At 40.2% G+C, this 24,704-nt stretch overlaps 1 protein-coding gene across 3 annotated transcripts in view; it reads right to left on the reverse strand.

Annotated features, from left to right (window-relative positions):
* Positions 1 to 24,340, reverse strand: part of Fig4 (FIG4 phosphoinositide 5-phosphatase) — a 112,217-nt gene extending 87,877 nt beyond the window's left edge. Inside the window, exons 1-3 of one of the 3 annotated variants that reach the window (XM_063253838.1) lie at positions 23,713 to 24,328; positions 9,329 to 9,427; positions 8,121 to 8,244 (exon numbers count right to left, since the gene is read on the reverse strand). In XM_063253838.1, coding sequence (XP_063109908.1) covers positions 8,121 to 8,244; positions 9,329 to 9,427; positions 23,713 to 23,778 — 289 coding nt within the window. In that variant the 5' untranslated portion in view covers positions 23,779 to 24,328. Of the gene's footprint in view, positions 1 to 8,120; positions 8,245 to 9,328; positions 9,428 to 23,712 lie in introns of those variants that run through there. The other 2 variants (XM_063253840.1, XM_063253839.1) reach the window with 2 other exon arrangements.
* Positions 24,341 to 24,704: the final 364 nt, after the last annotated feature.

Consider the following 24,704-nt stretch of genomic DNA (forward strand, 5'->3'; position numbering starts at 1 on the left):
GTACTATTTCTGCCTGTTTTCTATTTTGTTTTGACTTTCTTTAAATAAAATTTAAAAAAAAGAAAAAGAAAACATCAGCCACGCAGCATCTTTAAACATTTACTCCACTGTGCTCTCTCCACAGACCAGAGCCATCTACTTCTGCCAACGGGCAGGAAACACAGCTACTGAGAGCTCTAACCTTTCTAACCAAAAGTGCAACCTGGAACAAACTGACTTTTTAAAACATCAAGTTCAATTCTGGAATTCCTAGGAAAGCACTTGGATCGGCCCAACTTCAGCTGAGTGCTCAATCTTGGACCAGCCAACTACGGCCAAAGAACAGTGTCACAGTGCACTGGCCGGCATCTTATAAATCACTAGGTAAGGGGAAGGAGGCAGGAGGTACTTATTCCTAGAAAAGTGAAGGGGCTAGGGAGAAAAGCTATGTACATTATCTCTAGTAAATTATCCATGCAACCCTCTACAAAGATCACTTTTTGTTTTTTTGGTTTTGGAAATCGAACTCAGGACCTTGTGCCTGCCAGGCAGGTGTTATGCATCCAAGCTACACTCCCAACCCCAAATATCACCTCTGACAGTTAAGCTTCTTGTAAAAATGGTTGAGTATCTCTTAGCCAAAATGTTTGGGAAAATGTCCTACATTATGGTTTTTTTCAATTTAATATTTGCATATACCTAATGAGCTATCTGGGGATGGGATATAATCTAAACATGAAATTAATTTATGATGCATATATATCTTATATACATAGTTGAAAATAATTTTGTATTTAAATAAATTTGTACATAAACATTTTACAGCATAAAATCTTCTAATAGAATGACCAGTTGACCCACAAAAAGTTTCCAGTTTTGGAGCATTCTGAATGTTTGGATGAAAGATGTTCAACCTGCATTAGAGTCACCAAGTAAAGTTCTGGTTATGTCAGGCCACTACCGTGTGACGCTCTATGCTAGTGATTAAACAAAGACCCGGGGCTAGGGATTTAGCTCAGCGGCATAAGCACCTGCCTTTGCAAGCAGGCGCTCGTGAGTTCGATCCCCGGTACCAATAAAAAGGAAAAAAGACAAAAAAAAAATAAATAAACAAAGACCCATCCACATCTATGTTTGGTAGAATTAAGCTCTCAGAAACACAGGAGTCATTTTACTAGTAAAAAAAAAATCCAAACTTAAAAACTTGGCACCCAGAACTTTCATTTCAGAAATTAAAACTAACTTCCTTACTGGTAGGAGGAAAGGGACACTTCTGAGAGGGCAATTCCCAGAGGTAGACAGACTTCTTCCCCAAGGAAACTAACATAACTGGTGCAAAACATAAAAATAGCAAAACCCTGAAAGTTTCTGGGAACTGCCCTAAGGGTAGACAGCAAATGAAGAAACATTTATTTGGGAAAATCTTAGGCCAGGGATTTTGCTCAGTAGCACAAGTACCTGCTTGGCAAGTGCGAGGTCATGAATTTGATCCCTGGCACCAAAAACAAAACACAAAAAACAACAACAAAAAACCTGACTACATTTTGGTGCGAACATTGAGTCTGTGGCATTTACATCTCGGTCTACACATTCCTCCACTATGTGGGGCGGGCTACTCACTCCCAGCAGGTGCAGCCAGGTAAAGAGATAAAGACAAGTAAACAATTTGAGAACAGAGAATTAGAAACTTTGGAGCAATTTGAGGTTATCATAATTTCTGTGCGTACAATCAGTGTCCCCAAACAGGATGTAGAGTGGTTTGGGTATCATTGAGTATGTGTGAGTTATACTTGATAAAATTTGGGTACAAGTTACACACCAGGCATTGATCTTCAATGTATGGGGGAAGGATTGGTCCTTTACTAGAAAGAGTTGAGGAACACTGCTCTAGACGTGTGTGTGTGTGTGTGTGTGTGTGTGTGTGTGTGTGTGTGTGTGTGTGCATGCGCGTACACACACGCATGCACATAGGATACAGGCCAGAGATTCATCCAGGGGCTTTGCCCTTCACCGCGTCACCAGCCCTTCAGTTACTTTTTTATTTTTTAGTTTGAGGTAGTGTCTAAATCACTAAGCTGCCCAGGCTGGGCTTCAACTTGCAATCTCTCCACTTCAGCCACCCAGAATGATGCATTTAGATTCTCATAGACTGCATAACAGGTTTACAAGACAATAGCTGAAAACACTCCAGCAAAAAATCCACAAATTAAGCATTCTAAAAGTTAGTGGGAAAAGTATTTAAAAGACAACCATTCTAATCATTTCACATGTTATCATTTTGGCAACAAGATGATATGTTTCTCAAAGATAAACATTTTGTGTTTTTTGCAAGTTTTTTTTTTATTTAAGGAGAACAAGAAAAAAAAGGGTACAAGTTATACAGAATTTCAGAAAAACAGTAGGAAATCACAAGTTAATAGATTACATATTGTTATCTTAGAAATAGTTGTTCAAGTTACAAAATTAAAGCATATAAAGTGGACTTTCAAACAGTGAGACTGGAAACAGTTTTGTTCAATGATCCAACAAAACTCAGTAATATGGTTATTTATCTTATACACTTAAATATATATGCAGTTATATTCTTTAGAGCACTTTCTTTTCCTTTCTTTTGTACAATGACACTTACACATTTTGGGTTTTATTACTCCCACAGTTCTTATTACTTTTTTTTGAAGACAGTAAAACCAAATGTGACATAACAGAACAGAGTCAGTCAAATCAAAAGGATGAACATAATAGATAATGTAAAAACAAAATACTAGGTGATCAACAACGGTTACCATACTGCCTCTTGCTATCTTAAAAAGAATTGCCTATATCATCAGTTATAATAAAACTGAACAAAACAGTAAAGAATAAAACCAAAACATTGGAGACATTACAGGACTTTAAAAGAAGATAATAGTCATCCGGAATGGGGGTCATAATGAGTCTTACTGTCTCACAGTTTTGCCTATACTTTCGAACTTGGTACTGTCAAGCAAAGCAGAATAGAGGAAAATCAGTCAAAGCAAGATGGTGAGTGCTATATAGGGTTTCAAATCAAGTTAATAGGAAATCAAAGTGGGTTACTATAATGTATCCTGCTTTTTAAATTTTTCCCTTAATTAAAAAGATAAAAATTAAAAAGTAAATAATTTTTAAAAAGGAGATTGAGATAAAAGAGGGCATAACAGCAAAACAGCGCAGGTCAAAACATATCCATCTAAGCAAAATAGTGTTTCACCACAAGATATCCTGACATAAAAGTAGTTACCATAGTGTCTCTTTCCTTGAAATCTTTGAGTATAACTTTGTATACTGTAGCACCAAACATATCAAGACAATGTAAAACCATTCAAGAGAATGACAGCATTACAGGATATTTAGAACCAACTATCAGAAAATGAACAATGGTTTCTGTATAATCTCCTTGTCTACAAAAGTTTTTGCTTATATTATCACATATAATAAAATCCAATAAGATACAAGCTGCTAAGACCGATGGAGACAGAAGAATAAAAACTTTATGGGACTTCAAAGCAAGATGATACTAAATCAGCACTAGCTATTATGATGTCTTGTTTTCTCTAAAATAGCTGTTCCTACCATCCAATCTTCTCTGCCTCATTTCTGTTGAGCTCTTTTTCTGTCGTTTGTTGTCAGTTTGTCTTCTTCATTTCGCTTTCTGCTCCATTCATTGTGGCCTCTCTGACACTGTTTCTGGAATCTTGGGATTTTTCTCTTTTAGAATATCCTGCAGTATTCTCTGTAGAGTTGAATTGGTGGTTGCAAATTCCCCTAGTTCCTCTTTATCCTGGAAGCACCTTTTTTTTCTATCAATTTCTAGGGACAGTTATGCAGGATATATCAATCTTGGCTGGAGATTATTATCTTTCAAAGCTTGAATTATTTCCCCCCATGCTCTTCGTGATTTGATGGTTTGTGCCGAGAAGTCTGCTGTAATTCTGATGGGTGTTTCCTTATAAGTGATCTGTTTCTTGTCTCTGATGGCTTTTAGTATTCTATTCTTATATTTGGATTTCTAGAATTTTGATTATTATATGCCTGGGTGTAGCTCTGTTTGGGTTGTAGGTGGCTGGGGTCCTGTATGCCTCATACATCTGGTATCTTTACCTTTTGCTAAATTAGGGAAATTCTCTTGGATTATTTCTGTGAATAGCTTTTGTAGTTCATTTGTTTGTGTCCCTACTTCTTCTTTTATGTGCTTAATTCTTAAGTTATAGAACCTCTTATCATCTTTTAGCCTTTGTATTATTGCTGTTTGTTTTCTTGTTATTTTTAAGAAGTTTTTCATTTTATGCTCCCATATTACAAATCTGCTCTCCAATTTAGATAATCTATTCTTAAGTTTCTTTCAAGCTTTTATGCCAGCTTTCGATAGAGTTTTTAGTTTCCTGGTAATCTCTTTGAACCTGCTTCAAGTATTCTGTTTTCTCTATTTTCTCCATCAAACAATTCTCCCCTCTTTTTCTGTTCTTCCATTCCACCATCTGTTTTTTCTTGGGTGGTGCTTAGCATTTCTCTAACTATTCTACTTATATCTTGCTTTATTTCATTAAATACTTCATTTTTAAACTCGTCTATGAGGCTCTGGAGATATCGCTTTATGTCTATTGGTGCCGTGTCTGATACTGCATGTTTTCTGTCTTCCTTTGTGTTTCCCTTTCCTGGGTAAGTGTTCTCAGGATTGGAGACTGAGGACCCTTTCTTTTTTTTTTTTTTTTTTTTTGTCTTTTTCCTTTTTTATCAGTACTGGGGCTCGAACTCATGACTGCCTGCTTGCAAGGCAGGTGCTTATGCCACTGAGCTAAATCCCCAGCCCCGAGGACCCTCCCTTTCTTGTTGCTTCTTCTTCCCATACTTTTTGTTCCTTTCATACAAGCGAATGTAGGAGGCCCAATTTTTTTCTCTTTTTTGGTTAGTTTGTTTGAATTGCACCGGCTAGGTATTCCCTCCCACTGCAGTGTACTAGGGAGTCTGGGCCCCCCGCAGTCCTGGGCCGTCTCAGCGGGGCCCGCCCCTCCAGGACAACCTACCAAAGGCTTCACCACTAGGGTGCGCCTCCAGGTGCTGGGACCTGGTTTGGGCTAGTCTACTGGGTCTTAGTCAGCCGCGTCACGCAGGCCAGGCACTCTCCACCAGTCCCGCTTCAGAGGGGAATATGTGACTAAAGTCACTGCAGCATCCAGTTCTAGCAAGTCTGTCCAGTCCCAGTATGTCCTTTGCTGGAGCCTCCTACTCTATGAAAGGGTCCCCGTTCCGTTCACTCATTGCCAGTCGATGTAGGGTTCCCTGCTAGTCCCGCTCTCAACTCTGCTCACAGATTCCTGCTCTCAGAGCTTTTGCGTGTCTCTCTCCCTGCCCTGCAGATTTGGATGCAGCAGCGGCAGCAGAAAATTCAAATCGTGGCTTCAAGTGGCGCGGGTTCTAGCTTCCGCGCTGAGATTTTGTCTGTTCCTGTTATAGCACCAGGATTGGATTTCCAGTTGGTTTCTCTTAGCTTAGTTCATTCCCGGTCGGCAGGGTGTATCTCCCCTTGCTTAGGACTCCTCATACCACTCCATTCCTGGATTTTAAGCAGGGTATCTCAGAGAGCCTCCATAGCTGCTGCTATCTATCCGCCATGTTCTCCCAGAAGTCCCAATACTTTGTGTTTTATAATCTCAGGATCTCTCATTACAAGAATATTTTAAGATAGCACTAGGAAAATCACAGATTTTCATTAGCTTTGTTTACTCTTCACTGATCCCAAACTTTACCTACGTGGTTAAACTGGAACACTTAAAAAGCCTAAGATAATAACTGTATCTAATACATCACTGTGTCACTTTCCTTATAGGTGGATCTTTCTTTGATTTCATCATCCTGGAGCGTATAGTTTTATAAGCTTAGATGCAACACATTAAACAACAGAATACTGCTAAAACAAACACACCAAGAACAATAAAAATGACCAAGCTACCATAAAAACAAGTAATAGGCAACGCATGGGCCATTTAATGTAAAGGCAAACAGCCTAACAAAGCCTGGCAGCATACAAGCATAGCTATTTCTACATAGCCCAAAAACTGATCTTCAGTTTTTACACTCAGTCATGAAAGACATTTCTTTTCTTTTCTTCCTTTTTCTTTAGTAGTGGGAATGAACTGAAGGCTGCTCCACTGAGCTGTGCTTCCCACCCCACCCAATCACATAGTCCTGGGGGCAAGTTTCCAGGGTGCAAATGATTCATGCTCCAATGCTGGGACTGTGGGTGTGAGTGCTGTACCCACATAGGCTGGGTGGCCTGCATACAATAAGGAGCAGAATGAGTCTTCTCTCCACGCTCCTCCCTTTTTGCTCTGGTTACTTTTGCTGCCTTCTGTTGCCATGAACTATTGCCCTCGGTCATGTGCCACCTTGCTTTGGACCCAGCCAGAGTATGGACTGAATCCTCCACAAACTGTGAGCTAAATAAATCTTTTCTTCCTTAATTCTGAGTGTCAAGTATTTTATCTCAGCAACAAGAGAAAAGTAACTAACTTCCAGGAACTTGGCCATACTGGGCAGAAGGCCCACCACTGGGTCAGGAGATGGAGAAGAAGTCACTCATGCCCTCCCACTTGGACCATCCCTGGCAGCAATGTAACACCCAAAAAGGATCACAGTGAAAACAAACAAACAAAAAACCTGCAAATATAGCAAAATATAATCAGATTAGTAAACACTGTCAAAATAGAAAGTGTTGGAGCTAGGCATGGTGGACATACTTAAAATCCCAGCACTTGGGAGGCTGAAGCAGGAGAAATGCTGTGAGTTCAAGGCCAGCCTGTGCTACATAGTGAGTTCAAGGCCAGCCTAAACCACACAGCATGACCCTGCTCCCCCCCACCCCGCAAAAGACTGGTATTCAGAAAACATAACACAAGTCAAGCCCACATTAACTGTTCATATGTAGAAAGTATTTAGTCCGTATCGTGTGCAGCCCAGTAGGTTTAAGAAGCATAGAGATAATTTTGTAAATTAAAAAAAAAAAAACACTCAAAAGGTTTTGGCAGCAGAAATGCTAAGAGGTAGCTCCCCGCTGTTTGGCTTCCACACGCCAAGGCACTGAGCAATTTGGCCTCACATCACCACCGCCCATCTTCATGCCTGCTCTGTTTTCACTGCTACCAGAGTGCCCTCCTTTCCTCCCATCTCTGTGCAGACCTTCTTCCACCCTCAGTGTCCATCTCAAGCCTCTAGTACACTGGAAATGTTTTCTGGTTACAATTGGTCCAAGTAGCCCACCTCTGTGTAATCTCTAATACACTTTAACTAACATAATGTGGATCTTAAAAGAATCTTGGGGTTGTTTCATATGTGTAAATTTGTCCTAGTCCAGTCAGGTACAAGCCCATAGTTCACTAAGACAGGGCTATTGCCCCACTACAGTAAGGGAACTCAGGAGCACCCCACTAAGGGAAAGGAAAGGGGGAGAAAGCTTAGGTGAAATTTAAATGGAGATGCAAATCAAAGCAGACTGTATTTAAAGAGATCAGTATCAATTCTGTACCAGGAATCCATCTGAACCAACATCTTGTTTACTTGAAAACAACAAACCATGTAGTATACTACCCTGTTGATAGTATCCTATCAGTATACTACTACTAACTTCATATACTTAACTGAAGTGATACACCTGAACTGTAAATTAAAGCTACTTCGGGGCTGGGGATTCAGCGGCATAAGTGCCTGCCTGGCAAGTGTGAGGTCCTAAGTTCCATCCCCGGTACCCAGAAAAAAAAAATTAAATTAAATTAAAGCCAATGTTACTGTATCTGTTATTCCAGCTGATGAACGTCAAGGCAGATGTTTATAGTTAAAGCTAAAGTTTACTTTTCATTCTACAGAAACCAGACAACAGATTTCTCAAAACCACAAACATTTCTGTACTTGTTCATATCCTATATAAAACTCAACCGTGTTTACTCAGCACATAATGTCTATAAATAACTGTTTGGTAGCTGACTGATGGATAACGGAGTTTTAAACAACAAAGACAGAAAAGAAAAACAATAAAGACAGAACTATAAAGATATGTAACCTTATAAACTGTCTTCAAATACTCTAGGAGGAGGGGTAAAAGGCCAGCCAATGGAAAGTACACTGCTTACCTACAACACCGACTGCAGAAACGGCTTGAAATAACCCAGAGGACCCTTTCTGTCCCATCTTTGTTCTGTTTCCAAGATCCAACCGGCCAAGAAGTTCCCGCACTTCTTGTTGAGTATATACATGCTAAATATAAGCATATGCAATCTGTAAGGTATTTACCCTTGAAAATTAAAAGTTGCCTATAAAAATCACTAGGTATAATATTAAGCTATAATTTTAAAAGGTCAACAAATTCTTTAACATTAGCAATTAAGGCTGGTTACTGGAACATGTTACTATATTAAAAAGTTGTATCAAAACCATATATTGTTAAATTTAGAAATTTAAGAGAGCCAGGCATGTTCTAATAAGTCTATGAATCTCTTAAAACTAGACACAGAATTTTAGGTATACTGTCTGTGCTTTTGCAATGAAGACCTTTAAACTGTTAACTTCTCAAACAGCTCCTGAGCAATCACCCCCATGCCTAAAATAAAGCCAAGAACCACTGCAGTAAGGCGGAAAGGTAGGGGAATGGACGTCCAGGAGTAATACAGAAAATCATAATAAATAATTTATCCAAAATTATTACAACACAGAAAATAGAAATGCACGTGGATATAGAAATATTCATAGAACCTTCAATCCAAAGGGTAAATTAAGTTCTTTCATTTGCAAAAGCTAAAACTGACCTTTCAGCATCACTATGCTGTATTTCACGTCTAACACTTCAAGTCTTTATGCTGCCTGAATGAAGCCTCTGTATTCCTGACTCTAAGTGACATAGTACCTGGATAAAAACAGCTTAACACTTCAGAAGGGGTGGTTTTAGCAGTCTACAGCAGAGAATTCTTCCCCGACTTCTGGTAACTTTGTGTTAAAGCACAGTGATAAGGAATCTCTCTTTGGTATTAAATTGTTTACAGTATTAAATGACACAATATATGATGCTTAAAATGTCAACGAAAAAAATATACCCATCATCTTATCTGTAGCATGTGCTTTCAAAAAGAAGTCAAACTGAGAAAAAGTATAATTCTGGCATACCCTTCAACATGAGTAATTTCCAAGTGCCAGATTAGAGATTAAAATTCTAGTCAACCAAGAAACATAACTCATAGATGCATGATAAAAAAATTAATATGTCATTAAAAGCTGTAAGGCTATTTCACATCCTTCAGACGACATGTATAAAGTTTGTTTATAGCCAGATTTGAAAAATACTTACCCTATCATCAATTACGACCAAATCTTTTGGTTCTGTTCTGTCAATTTTCAAGACACGATACTTCGTTTCTGCATGATTACTCCCAACGAGGAAGTACCTCTAAAATAAAAGGGAACGCCTTTAGTTTTAAATGACATTTGTCTTAAACACATTTTATAACTGCTGCAGTTCTTGAAAATTAATGAAGTCAAGTCCCTTTTTAAAGAATATTTCTGTTAAGCAAAAAATGGCAGATGAAAGAAATACTGATTCCAAAAGGTTGATTTTAAAATTCAAATATTCTGGGCCAGGGATTTAGCTCAGTGGCATAAACTCCTACCTGGCATGCATGAGGTCCTAAGTTCGATCCCCGAAATAAAAAAAAACAAAAAAACAAATATTCTTAGTAGCTTCAGGATAAGTACCAGTCTGATGGTTGAAATGTATTTGAAATACGTTGAATAATCAGATCAGATTTAATTTTATTATATTACAAACTTAGACATTAACCTAACTAATTGGACAATAATGTCCAAACTCTGCTAGGAAACAATAGCTCTGGTAAGAACCAAAGAGGCCACCATACAATTAGGAAGCTAAGCAACTGTAGCTATTAAAACACGGACAGCTCTTCAGACACATCTTCAAACATTTTCTATACAAGCATGAAAATAACTTTAATGTATCAACAGTTTACCACAAAGTCCTATGGAATACTGAAATGGCTATAGTTTCCTAAATTACCTTTCCTACATAAGCCACATGAAATATCAGCTTTCTTTCCAAAAACACTACCCCAAAGCGTTATACTTGAACACAGTAATGTTAGTCTTCTTAAATGAATACTGAGAAATAAATAAATAGCAAATATGTGGGAAAATAAGAATCATGTTTAACTGAAACTGCTTTTAAGAAAAACCAAATGAGATGTTTTAGAGGAAAGCTGGAGTTCAAACCCAGAGCCTTGCCAGGGATACAGTTTAGCAGTATAGGGGCCCCCTCCCCAGGGCGAGGTCAGGTGTTTGATTTCTAGTCCCCCAAAAAAAGAAAGAAAACAAAACCCAAGAACCTCTCACACATAGTAAGCACATATTCTACCACTAAGCAAGAATCCCTGTCCTCAAATGAGTCATTTTAAATTATTATTATTATTATTGGTACCAGGGATTGAACTCACGACTGCGTGTTTGCAAGGCATGCGTTTATGCCGCTGAGCTAAATCCCCAGCAATTTTAAATTATTTTTAAGAAAATAAAATTGCATTAACAAAAATACTTGAAAGATATTTTGCTGTAAATACCTCTTTTAAAGAGTGACACTTTTTCAACATTACAAAAATTGAGAAGACACTGCCACAATCAACTGGCAACTGTCATATAGGGTATACTAAGGCTCCAATCGGGCCTGACCACCCAGCCCCCAACCTGTTTGCCAGCAGAAGAACTACACCAGCTGGGAACTTAGTTCAGCACCTGAGCTGTTATCAGCAAGCACAGGAGGTCAAAAGGAGGTAAGATAGGACAAGGAATTGTGCAGGTTCTGGGACACTTGGAGGGCTGCATACAAGAGGTTCAAGACTGCCTGACAACTCTGACCACAGATGCTTATTAAAACCTCCCGCCCAGGTTCCCAGCATTCATTCATCCCTCTAAGAGGGGCATGCTTCTGTTGGTCTCTTTCCCTGTCTGTCTGCACCCAGGGCCTCCACACAAGCCTGGTGGTCTCTGCTGGTCCCCTCCCCCACAAAGCTTAACAAATACAACTTTCCATTTCCTGTGGCCCAAATAAGGGACGCAGGCCTAGGACATCAGGGCAGAAAAGATTAACATGGGTCACGAGAGATGTGGGAAATAACACAGGAGTCAGCACTAGAATTGAGACATTAAGAATGGATAAGAGTGTACGATTTTGCCACATGTCAGAGCATGAACATACGCTTTTACTCTTGTAGGTCTAAATCTGCAGGAATAGATGAGGTTTTATTGAGTATGCAGCCATATGCCACATAATGACAACTGGCCACATTGGTAGACCTCACATGACAGTGGTCTCATAAGATGACACCACATAACAACGTTGGTTTGTATGCGTTTACTCTAATGCTGCACAATGATGAAAGCACCTAGTCATACATTTCTCGGATTGTATTCCTGTTAAGTTACTCATCACTATAAATCTGTTCGTAAAGGTCTAATGTAAGTAATGAAGAGCAAAACTATGTTAACTGACGATAGTCCCAAGAGGAAAGCTAACCAAAAACTCAATCCAGCTCAGATCTCCAGCTCAGATACAGAAGACACTACAATTATAATACAGTGGAAATGCAGCAATTATAGAAATAATGACAAACTAAATTGAGACACACAGTAACAGGACTCAGTGTACTGGGGGAGTGCTAGAAAGGAAAGGGAAACAGAGGGAAAAGGAAATCAAAGAACCTGCCTTAGTTACTTTTTGTCTTATTGCTGAAACAAAATACCTGTCTCCCAAAATCAAAGGAGGGAAGGTTATCTAGCTCATAGTTTGTAGAGGTTTCAGTCAGTAATTGCCAATGCAGGGTGGCACATGGCAGAGGGGCATCCATTTACCACAACAGAAAACAGCAAAAGGGAGTAAGGAGAAAGAAGGAAAGAAAGAAGGAAGGAAAGAAGAAAGAAAGAAGGAAAGAAAAAAGAAAGAAAGAAAGAAAGAAAGAAAGAAAGAAAGAAAGAAAGAAAGAAAGAAGACAAGAATTTCTGTCCCTTATATTGCATGCAAGCTACCTATCTGAGGGCAACATGGCACTTATACCCTTAATCCTAGCTAGAACTATGCCAAAACAAATGATTTACTGATCACACACCCTTAATCCCAGCATCAACACTCTAGATTCAGCCACCTCTGAAAAAGCCTAGGACCACATGGAGGAGTGGGGGGATATCTAGACACAAACCATAACAGAACCCTAGTGAGGGCTCAGCTCTGTCCTGTGCCTCACATCTAACCCACAGCTGAGAGGAGAGGAGTAACCAACCTACTAAAACTGGGAAAAAAAAACTATTTGTAAATGATTCCTAGTTGTTAGTGAAAGGAAGACACCACGTTGAGGATTTGCAGAAAACCAGTTCCCAGGAGAAGACACATCAACAGAAAACACTTGAGAAAAGAAAAAAGCTAGCTGTGTGTATTAGAGGAACAAGATTAATGGAGGAAGAGATTACACAGCATCTACCAAAATGGCCTGGTATGGGGAAGAAGCCTGCGATGCTAAGGGGACTGCAGGTGGGCTCGCGTGAACAAGAAGAGGAGACTGTTTAAACAGTCAAGGAGGGAGCACGTCCACATTAAACCCTGCTGCAAAGTCACGGACATCAAGGACAGAGACAGGGGGCATCTGACACAGGAGCTTGTGAGTGGCCTTGCCATGGCAGTCTTGAGGACAAGAAGTAGGGGTGAAATCTACAGCACAGCCGATGAAAGGGCGAACGAACAGGCGTCCAGTAAAGATGAAATACTGAAAGACTCTCCTCCTCTAAAATACCTTACCAAAATCATAGTAACACTTTTTTGTTTGTCTGCTATTATCCCCAAAGGCAAGGGAGGAAAGAAGGAGACAATATCAAAAATATCCCTAAAGATAACAACAATTTGAAACTGAAAGGCACCTCGAGCAGCAATCCAATTTATACTATAGAACTTGCAACAGCCAGAGAAAGCTTGTGGTACCTGAAATCTCTGGAATAGCATACGGAGGTAAAAATGATGTAGCACAAAAGACAGCACAAGTTTCCAGAGAGAAGAAACAGGCTTCGAACTAAAGATCAAGAACAAAATAACAAGAATAATAAAAAGAAATTGTCAGGAGCAACATGGGAAGGCAGAATCAGAGACATAACGTCTTCAAACTCTAGGAGAAAATTTACTTTAATATTCAATTCAAAATTAAATTCATCAACCAAGACCTAAAGGTAGCATAAGGACATTTTTAGACAGGAACAGGCTCAAAAAACATTACCATCTGATTCCCTTCTCATGAAGCAACTGAAGGAGGTGCTCCACCAAAAGGAGGGTACAAATCATAAAACAGGAAATTACAGTGAAATTGTCACCGAGAGGAAACAGAATGGGGGTGAAGGGAGGTCCCTGTGAGATTCCTACAATGTATGAATGTGCTGAGGGGAGAGTTACATATTTGGGGAAAATCATAAACTCATAGCAAGGACTAGACTATAGGAAGAAGGGAAGGTCACTTAAGTATTGGCCAAGTCTAAAGCAGTGCATGGACCATAGTTCACATGGTAAAGGTGAAAAAGACAAACATCCAAGAGCAACAGGGAAGGAACAGCAGTAAGTGAACAGCACAAGATTTCGTGTATCAGACATGCATTGGCCTGAGGATATACATCACGCAAATAAATCACATGAAATCAACACTGCTGGGGAAGATGTCTGTGCTCTTCCAGACACACTGCGGACAGAGTTTTGGCAGGAGGTTGGATGAACAATTAGGATATTAAAAACAGCTGCATCAAGTGGCAGTGGAGACCTCTATTAAAGTTCACATTAAGACAGACAATGATCTGAGCTGGCTCTCTTCTAAAAGTTAATTGTCATTGTTCAAAAAAAAGCTTAAAGCTGACCATGGTGGCACACACCTGTAATCCCAGCACTCAGAAGGCTGAGTCAGGAGGGTCACTGTGAGTTCTAGGCTAGCCTGGACTACAGAATGAGACCTTGTCTCAAAAACAAAAAACAAAAACACACAGAGACTTCTGGGAAGGTAGTGGAATAGAAAGAAAGGACTCAGATCCACGCAATTAGGAATGAAAATGGTGAAATCACAACAGACCCTGCAGAAATCCAGAAAATCATCTATATCTACTTTGAAAATTGTATTTTAATAAGATGGAATATACAGAAGAAATGGACAGATTCCTAAACATATATGAATTACCAAAGCTGAATCAAGAAGATATAAAAATCCTAAATAATCCAATATCAATAAATGAAATCAAAGATGTAATTAAAAACCTATCAACAAAGAAAGCCCAAGCCCTGATGGATTCACTGGTTTTTTTTGTTTTGTTTTGTTTTGGTTTTGGTTTTTTTTTTTGGTGCTGGAGATCAAACTCATGACCTCACACTTGCCAGGCAGGTGCTTATGCAACTGAGCTAAATCTCCAGCTTGGATTCACTGTTGAATTCTACAAGAAATTTAAAGAAGAGGTAACACCACTACTTCTTAAACTCTTTAATGAAATTGAAAGGGAAGCATACTTCCAAATTCATTCCTGGAAGCAAACATAACTCTAATTCCAAAACCAGAGAAGGACCCAACTAAGAGAATTACAGCCTAATCTCTCTAACAAACACTGATGCAAAAATCCTCAACCATATACTGTCAAACAAACTGCAGCAAATTGTCAAAAAGTATGTACACCATGATCAAGTGGGATTCATCCCAGGAATGCAGGGATGGTTCAACATACATAAATCCATAAATTTAATACACCATATTAACGTAGCCAGGGACAAAAATCATGTGATCATCTCAACAGACGCAGAAAAAGCTTTTGACAAAGTCCAGCACACATTCAAGATAAAAACCCTACAGATAATTTGAACAGATGGTCTTTACCTCAATCTGATAAAAGCCATCTATGACAAACCAACAACCAACATCATACTAAGTGGACAAAAACTGAAAGCTTTAACTCTAAAATCAGGGACAAGACGAGGATGTCCACTGTCTCCACTTTTATTCAACATAGTCCTGGAAACTTCAGCTAGAGTAATTAGATAAGAGAAAGAAATAAAAGGAATAAAAATAGTAAAGGAAGAAGTTAAACTATCTTTATTTGCAGATGACATGATACTCTTACTTAAAAGGTCCCCAAAACCACCAACTAGGGCTGGGGATTTTAGTCAACTACATAAGCACCCGCCTTGCAAGCACACAGTCATGAGTTCAATCCCGGTACCAAAAAAAAAAAAAAAAAAAAAAAAAAAAACCACCATCAACCAGCAAACTCAGTAAAGTAGCTGGTTATACAGTCAACACTCAAAAATCCATAGCCTTCCTATACACAAATAACAAACTCAGTGAGAAAGAAATCAGGGAAACAATACCTTTTACAATAGCATCCAAAAAAGTGAAACACCTAGGAATCAATCTAACAAACGATGTAAAAGACCTCTACATTGAAAACTACAGTACTCTGAAAAAGGTGATTGAAGAGGATATTAGAAAATGGAGAGATATCCCATGCTTTTGGGTAGGAAGAACCAATACAGTGAAAATGGCTATACTTCCAAAACACTTATACAGATTCAATGCAATCACAATCAAAATTCCAATAGTATAGCTCACATAATTTAGAGAAAAAAATACTAAAATTCGTCTGGACCCGAGAGGATCTAGAATCGCAAAGGCAATCCTGGGCAACAAAGACAAGACAGGGGGAATCACAATCTCTGACTTGAAATTATACAATAAAGCTACTGTGGTAAAACAGTGTGGTACTGCCAAAAAACAGACTCAAAGATAAATAAAATAGATTAGAAGATGCAGAAACACTACAGACACACTAAGCCACCTTATTTTTGCAAAGGTGCCTAACACATTCCCTGAAAGAAAGACAGCCTCTTTAATAAATGGTGCTGGAAAAACTGGCTCTACACATGCCCAAGATTAAAACTGGATGCTTATCTTTCACCATGCACTAAGCTAAAATCAGAATGGACCAAAGATCTAAATATTAAAACAGAAACATTAAATCTTCTGAAAGACAGAGTAGTTAAAACTCTAAAGACACTGGTGTAGGCAAAGACTTTACGAACAAAACCCAGATTGCACAGGAACTATCACAAAGAATCAACAACTTGGATCTTACCTGTCTGAAAAGCTTTTCTACAACAAGGAAAACTACCAACAGAGTGAAGAGACAACTCACAATGTGAGAGAAAATGTTTTCTAGCTGTTCCTCAAATTATTACTATAGAGAACAGACAAAGAACTCAAAAAAATCAATCCTCCCAGATTTAAAGTCCAAAAATGGGCATCTGAGATGAATACATTCTTCTCAGATGAAGAAATACAAACAGCAAATAAATATATGAAAAAACATTTAACACCACTGGTCATTTGAGAGAGGTAAATTAAAACAACACTGAGATTTCACCTCACCCCAGAAAGAATGGCTAGCATGAAGAAATCCAGCAAAATAAATGCTGTGGGGGCTGTGGGGGAAAAGGAACCCTTCTCCACTGTTTTGGGTATGCAAATTGGTGCAACCACTGTGGAAATCAGTGGAGATTCCTCAAACAACTAGGACTAGAAGTTCCATTCACCTGAGCTATTCCCCTTCTGGGCATCTTCCCAAAAGAACTAAAAACATGGGGCTGGGGATTTAGCTCAGCGGCATAAGTGCCTGTCTTGTAAGCAGGCAGTCGTGAGTTCGATCCCTGGTACCGATAAAAAGGAAAAAGACAAAAAAAAAAAAAAAAAAAAAGAACTAAAAACATCACACCACGGTGATATATGTGCACCCATGTCTATACCAGCAGTTTGTAATAGCCAGATCTTGGAAACAACCTAAATGCCCTAAATGCTGAGGAATGGATAAAAAAGATGTGGAAATTTTACCTTACAGTTTTGTTTTGTTTTGTTTCTTGGTACCAGGGATGGAACTTACGACTGCGTGCTTGCAAAGCAGGCACTTATGCCACTAAGCTACATCCGCAGCCCAAGATGTGGTATTTTTTTATACAATGAAGTACTATTCACCATAAAGAAGGATAAACCGGACACTTCTATAGGTAAATGGATGCAACTTCAGAACATACTCATTAGTGAAATAAATAAGACACACACATGTAAATATCATATTGTTTCATTAGTGTGAGAAGCTGTAACAACATATGTATATGTGTATGTGAATGTATATAAAAATAGTTAAGTCAGGGGGCTGGGGATTTAGCTCAGCAGCATAAGCGCCTGCCTTGATCCCTGGTACTGATAAAAAGGAAACAGACAAAAAAAAAAAAAACCAGTTAAGTTATATTAGTGATTTCTCTGAGTTTGCTGAAGAGAAAGATTTGTGCTGGTATTGTTTGGACAATTAAATACAGATGTCTTGTGCTCTGGATGAATGATTTGAGAATGACAGTACCACTGTTGCCCCAACAGATGTGTTTGAAATTTTGTTATACTTTTTTTTCTTCTTCTCCTTCTTTTTATCCTTGAATAAAATAGAATTGGAAAAAAGAAAGAAAGATTTGTTTTAAAGAAAAGACAAAAAAAAAAAAAGCTTAAAATTTTAGGTCTAGGCCAGTATTTGTGGATAGATTGGAAAGACAGGCTTTAATAGGTAAAGGAATACAACAAGAGGTCAAGTCCAGGAGAGAGAAGGTTTGGAACCACTTAGGTAAATAGCAGGTTGCCCTCCCAATTTAAAACCAAGGGTGTTGGTGAGACCCAAAAACGCACAGTGCACCCTGGGGGAGTGAAAGGGGAGGGAGAGTCTTAAAAAAGATGGCAGAAGATACTGTTAATAGTGTATAATTAAAACCCATATTACTCACTCCACTCTCCTTAGATAGATTTTATTCTGTCCCAGTTTGTCTACTTACACTAGATCTGAGGGCACAGACAGCTATCCCAAAACTAACAGGATATAGAACAGTAATCGGGCTGGGGATTTAGCTCAGTGGCATAAGCACCTTCCTTGCAAGTGTGTGGTCGGGAGTTCAACCCTGATAAAAACAACAAAAAAAACGATAAAAACAAACAAAAAAAAAAGACAAAAAAAAAAAAAAACAGAACAGTAATCATCTTTAATTTCCCATTAGCTTAATCTGGAGCCCTGTATAACTTATACTGTCTTATACTGTTAACTTATACTGTTAACTTATACTGTTTTATAATGACTGATCTTAGTTAAATCTGGTTTGTTTGATTGCTGTTTGGTATTGACAGATTTTATTCAAAACTGTTATGATTGATAGTATCAAGTCTGAGAGTATAGACAACTACACTGAAGATGACAAACTCACTATGATACCCAATCTAGTTTGATTACTACCTGTTTTTTGTAGTTTTACACTATCTACAAAGTTGTGTTTTTATTAATACTATTATGTACTGATATATTCAAATATACTATGTCTGATGATATAGCCAATTCTATTGGAGATAACAAGAGACAACACAGTAACCATGGTAGAATTCCTTGTACAGCGGTTTTATATGTCTTTTTCATTTCACGTGTTTATAGGAATTTGTTTTGTTTTGTCTTGCTTTGTTGCATTTCTCCCTCTAATACAGAAAGGATAGAAATACATGTTAAGATTCATGCATGTGTAGAATCTATAAACAGTTTACGAGAACTGATCTAACATATGATGAAATGAACAAATATGGATAACTGCATGTATGTTTAAGCATATAGGATTGGTAACCATATTACTAATTTTTTGATGGATAGTTGAACAGAACTGTTTGCAGTCTCGCTGTTTGAATTCTCATTTATATATTCCATTTTTGTATCTTGACCAACTATTTGTAGAAGAACAATATGTAAACATCAACTAGTGATTTCTTACTGTTTATTTTTTCTTTGAAAGTATGTATTATTTCTACCCATTTTCTGTTTTGTTTAGTCTTTCTTTATATAAAATTTTTTTTTAAAAATTTAGATTAAAAAAAATTTAGATCTGGGGATTTAGCTCAATGGCATAAGTACCTGCCTAGCAAGCGTAAGGTCGTAAGTTTGATCCTTGGTACCAAAAAATAAAGAAGAAAGAATAGCTTAAAATTTTAGTATGTAATGTTACCAGTGGTGACTTGGTATAAAGATGAATGTGCTTCTACAATATATACTGAAATCCAAATGGAATACAACAGACAATGAGTTTACCAGAAACTTAGTATCCACTAACATTATTACCTCCTCTTATAGTGACAGGCTAATCAATCACTTTGCATCTAAGGGAAGGAAAGCAGCCTTACTCAAAGGGGAGAAACTTCAGGTCATATAACAGTTTCCGTTAATGTTCCACTTCACTAGAAATTTCGGATTAAGTGTACTTTTAGAAAGAATACCTTTAAATTAGCTTTCAAGGTCTAACAGTATGCAGGCCTGCCACTCCCCTAGCTTGGCAATTCCAAGAATCAGTTACTTAGCCCAGAATGAGTGAGTTGCATAGTCAAAACGGATGTCCAAATCCATCTGCTAGACCTTCGGGACTTCCTATATAAACAGACTGTTAGGAGCCACTGAAGCTGGAATTTGATTACACCTGCTGGGGCCAACCAGCAGGCCCGAGAATGAAGACTGTCCATTGTGAGACGCAGAAACGACTCCGGGCCCGAAACATGAGGCCCCTAGGTTGGCACACCTGCAGATTACTAGGCAAAGCGGTGTCTGTGACCTTAAACTCTAAATCTATAAATAAAGGCCCCTACAGTGACAGGGCAGTTCCTTTCCTCCTATCAAGAGAGAGGGCTCTACCTAATCTTGGCTTTCATCTGCCCTGCCCCAGCAACAAATGTGAGACTTAACTACTTCCCACATCATCTTCTAAACCACACAGTCACTGCTTCTCTCTGTTTACATATGGTATTTTCATCCTCTGCTCCAACTCCTCAGCCAATTATTCCTGGACTGCTCACTCTTGCTCTCTAATTACACAAGTCAAGGCTAGGAAAGATGCATTCCTCACAACATTGTTCTTGTGTTTTTCTGCATAGTGGTGGCAGGAAAGCAACCTTAGACCCTTACAGAAAGAGGCAGAAAACAAATATAAATGGCTACATATAAACACACTGACAATTTTGAGCTAAAAGAGTAAGATTATCCTGACAATTTTCATTCCTACAAAACAGTAACACAAGCCAGGCACAGTGGTGCATGCCTGTTGTCCCAGCACTCAGGAGGCTGAGGCAGGAGGATCATTACAAGTTCAAGACCAGCCTGGGCTACAAAGTGAGCCCAAGGCCAGCCTGAACTGCACAGCAAGATCCTGTCCCAAAAGGACAAAAAAACAAAACAACAAAACCAATACACACAGAGATACATACAGCCCCAGTCCTGTTCAGCTATCAATTTTATAAATTACTTGTTTTTCCCTTTGTACCGGGGATCAGACTTACGACCTTGCACTTGCCAGGCAGGCGCTTATGCCATTGAGCTACACCCCCAGCTCAGCTACCAATTTTAAATTCTACCCTGTATGCTTATTCTTTGTTGGGATGCCAAGATGCCTAGTGCATCAATTATTAAGCAAGGTTTCTTGTAAATTGAAGCCACCTCAGGTAAGCTACAGTTTCACCCACGATAACGTCAGTGTGTTGAATTTCCAGCGGGCCACTCCTCATCGCACTGAACTGTGTAACTGTGGGGCTGGATTGGCCCTGAGCGACAGGGCAGACACAGACCAGAGCAGCATCTCAGGAGCCACAGGGCAGCATAATAAAACAAAAGCAAAGATGCTAGAACCCAAGCCTGATGTTCTACATAATCAGATCCATGAGAAATAAAAACAAATCAAATTAAAAGTCCTAATCATTTCATTTCAGTCCAATGAGAAGTCAACCTTGAAGAGCTGAGCTTGCGGCTGGCCAGTGCGCGGACTCCAGAAGGGGCCAGAGGCAGCGCAGAGTCCTGCCTCCTGCACACGAGCATCTCCCAGGACAACAGGCACCAGCAGCACAAACACCAGGGGCTACGGACTGCCCTACCGTGAAAAGCGGAGTGTGAGTTGGGTCGCCCTGCAGCCTACACTAAGATCGGCCCTAGGGAATATACAGTCCCAGTAGGAGCAGGCCAGAAGTACCGAGCCCTGAGGCTGGATGTGGGAAACTGCTGAGTGTGGTGCTCCAAAAACAAGGCTTATGGATCTTGATGACGGTGCATCCAATAAGGAGCTGGTCAACACCAAGACCGGGGAGAACTGCTTTGTGCTCACCGACAGCGACAGCACTGCATGGACAGGGTAGGAATCCCACGAGAAGGGCGCCAAGCTGACTTCTGAGGAGGAAGGGATTTTCAGTAAAAAATGATCAAAGAGAATTCAAAAGAAGAGGGCTGGGGATGTAGCTCAGTGGTACAGTGCTAGTCTAGCATATGCAAGACCACGGGTTTGAGACTTGGCACCACAAAAGTAAGTAAATAAAAAAAGAAAATTCAAAAGGAAAATGAAGGCCAGCATCCTCAGTCTTCTGGAGGAACAGCTGCAGCCGGGCCAGCTTCAGGCCTGCACTGCATCAACACCAGGCCAGTGCAGCCCAGCAGATGGCTATGGTGCAAGAAGGCAAGGAGCCGGATTTGTGAGGAAAACTAAGGCCTGAAAGGCAAATAAATCCTCCTGGTTAATTCATGGAATAAAAGTGTTTACTGTTCTGTGTTCAAAAAGAAAATAATAGTAGTAATAGCAGTGATATTATTGAGTTCCTGGTGGTTTTATGAGTTAAATTATTTTTTAGATTCCTAAATTATTTATTGCCAAAAATTTTTTACCTTTTTGAAACATGTTTTAAACTTTCAGATTATAACTGAAATACTTCTGCTTCTATCTTTTTAAAGTAAAAATTATAAAACAGAAAATACTTAACTAACAAAGAAATAGCTTTGAGGCTTCTGTGCACCAGATGTTTCTAGGAGGGACCGGGCCCTGCCTTCCCTAGGTGGAAGAGGTCATTGCCACCTGGGTCATTGCCAGGCCTCCTTGGCAATGCTGACTGTCCCTCAGGGCAGAGATCCAGTCCTAATTGAGTCTGCTGGACTCTCCCAGCGCCTATGCTGGCAGCACCCTGAGAAGGATTTCAAACCTGCTGTCTTGTTCTGCTTTCCCAGAGACTGGGGGAGTTGGATCCTCCAGGGATTCCACACAGTGGCTCCTTAGCACCTTTCCAATGCACCAACCTTTTATATCCAAGTTGGCCAGAATTAATTTCCAAAACTCAGGGGGCTAATGGATGTAGCTGAGTTCTAGAACACAGATCTCACTGTTAATTTCCCTCAATTAGCATCAATTAACATCCTACTGTTTGGGAGGCAGGTACCAGATCTGTGCTGTGAGGATCAGTAAAGATTTTGACAGGAAAAGAAGGGGTGAGGCTTTGTAAGAAGGGAAAATGGCAGAAAAACATGGTAGACAGAAGAAATGGATGGTGATATAATTTTCCCATAAAATAAGGCACAAAAAAGGTGCATACCAGATCCTCAATTAATGCAGGGTAATTGGTATTAAATTAGATATTAGAGTAGGCAGACAAATTGAAGGCAAGTTATCTATGGCTTTGAATGACAAACTAAGAGATTCAGGATTCACTTTCCTCAGAATAAGGGCACCTGAACCTGAGCAAAAAAAGCTCTATACTGTTGAGCTGTGCTTTAGAAAAAACACTTAACATCTCAGTCAGTCCTCTTGTAAGTACAGTATATTGGACAATTTAATTTTCTGGTGTGGATCTAATCAAATGGAGGTATCAGCAAAACTAATTTAGGCTCAATGATTCTACTATGTTCATGACCGGACATACTATAAGACAGACATACTATAAGGTGTGCGTTGCAATTGAGAAAAAGTCAGAATAAGAACCTTCTTATTCACCTCTGAGACGACCCACATTTCATGGAGGTGCCTTACTGGGTACTGAGCCTAGTGCTGCCTGAGTATTCACTACATGCCATACTGTAAGTGTCACACAGACCCTACTGTCACTGTGGTACACAATTTAGAAAAGTTATACTGTATCAAGCCTGCTTTCCCAACCACAGAAATGACAAAGTATGAAGTTCTATAAACACTATTCCCTAAACTAGGAACCTATTACCCAGCCACAACTTATCTGTTTATTTTCTTTTATTTATATGACCATTTGAAGTAATCGATTTAAAAAATGTAATTCAGTTTTGTGCTGGAAAAATCAAGTGAATAACATAGATGTTATCCTAACTAATTAGCAAATAAAAAGGTTTTCTTTAAGGAAAAAAAAAACTAAAACATTTCAGCATTGAAAGTGCATGTAATCAACACCAATCAGAGCGATGGTATACCATGGGATAAGAAAGCAGGAGATACCAGTCACAGGGCAAGTTTTCCCATACCCTTCTAGGAAGCAATGGACCCTAGAACGTGAACAGACTTCCTGGAAGCTGAAAAGGATCCAGGAACCCCAGAAACCCCTCGGGAGCGGAGCCCGAGGTAGGACACGCCCCCGTCTGCAGGTGCAGCAGCCGGACCCGCAACTGAAGTCTCGCTCGCAATCCCCGCAGCGCAGGCCCGCGCGTGGCCAGGAGGGCTGGCTTCCTCCACCGCTGTGCCAGGGCGGGTCAGGGGCTGGGGTAGAGCAAGGAGCGGAGGCCGAACCCACCCGCACCCACCCGGCCGGCTGCAGCCCTCTGTACTGTGCGGGTACTCACGGCTCTGGTCTCGTACAGAACCAGCTTTTGGACCGAGCTGATGATGGGCGCGGCGGCCGTGGGCATGGCCGGAGCAACCGCCAGCCCCACCGCGGGGACACCGGGCGCGGCGCAGGTTGTGACAGCCGCCGGACAGCCCCGAAAGTCTCGGAGAGAGGACGGTCAGGCCCTCATCGCCAGCGGCTGAGCCAAACTACCCAGGCCCGCGGAAGTGTAGCAGGTCCTGGGACCTGCGTGTTGCCGCGCAGGAAGTCAAGAGCGCCATCTTTGATGAGGGCAAGAGAGAAAACGGCGGAACGGCCGAGTCTGTCCTTCATCTGGTCCCTCTGCAAAGATGGAAGATGTGAAATTGGACTATTTCTTTTGACACGACCTTCCCAATTTGCAGGATAGGTCTATTCCTAAACCGGTGTGTGTTTCATCCTTGCTGTAGTTCCTGGAGGTCCTTCGCTGAGTAGCGGCTTCTTTCCTCCTTTGAGTAGCGGCTTCTTTGTTCCTTATTTTATCCTTAAGAGAGTCAACAAGATCCAGGTTGTATAATGACTGTATGGTCCACGAGAGAAGAACTTTTAAAACTACCCAATGGTGGGAGCCGTGGAGAGGCGAACTGTGTGTTCTGAGTGGAGACAGTCGCAGGGAGGCGCACTGACTTCGGCAGCCTGGGTCAGGTTTCTTCCACTGGGGCTTGCAGGAACACACGTGGGCAGTGCAGATGGCCTCTCTCCTCATCGCCCTCGACATTTGAGGAATGTGTCGTAATTATGAATGCAAAATTAAATACGAAAGCAAATAATTAAGCCACGAGAGACCAGCGCCACCGTCCGAGGCCCCACCCGCTTTAGCCCCTGTTTTCCAGACAACCGCTGGACCTGTCCGGGAACCCTCCGGAGGCTGCCGGGGGCGGGGCTGGGCTCCCCTAACGCCAGACAGTAGCTTTTCACTTGGTCCCAGAAGGGTCCTTGTCCAGTCCCCCACCAGGTGCACTTCGTTGT

Source organism: Cavia porcellus, unplaced genomic scaffold, assembly GCF_034190915.1.
Source record: "Cavia porcellus strain 051 isolate PalLab524CR breed Dunkin Hartley unplaced genomic scaffold, mCavPor4.1 scaffold_7, whole genome shotgun sequence".
Lineage (NCBI taxonomy): Eukaryota > Metazoa > Chordata > Mammalia > Rodentia > Caviidae > Cavia > Cavia porcellus.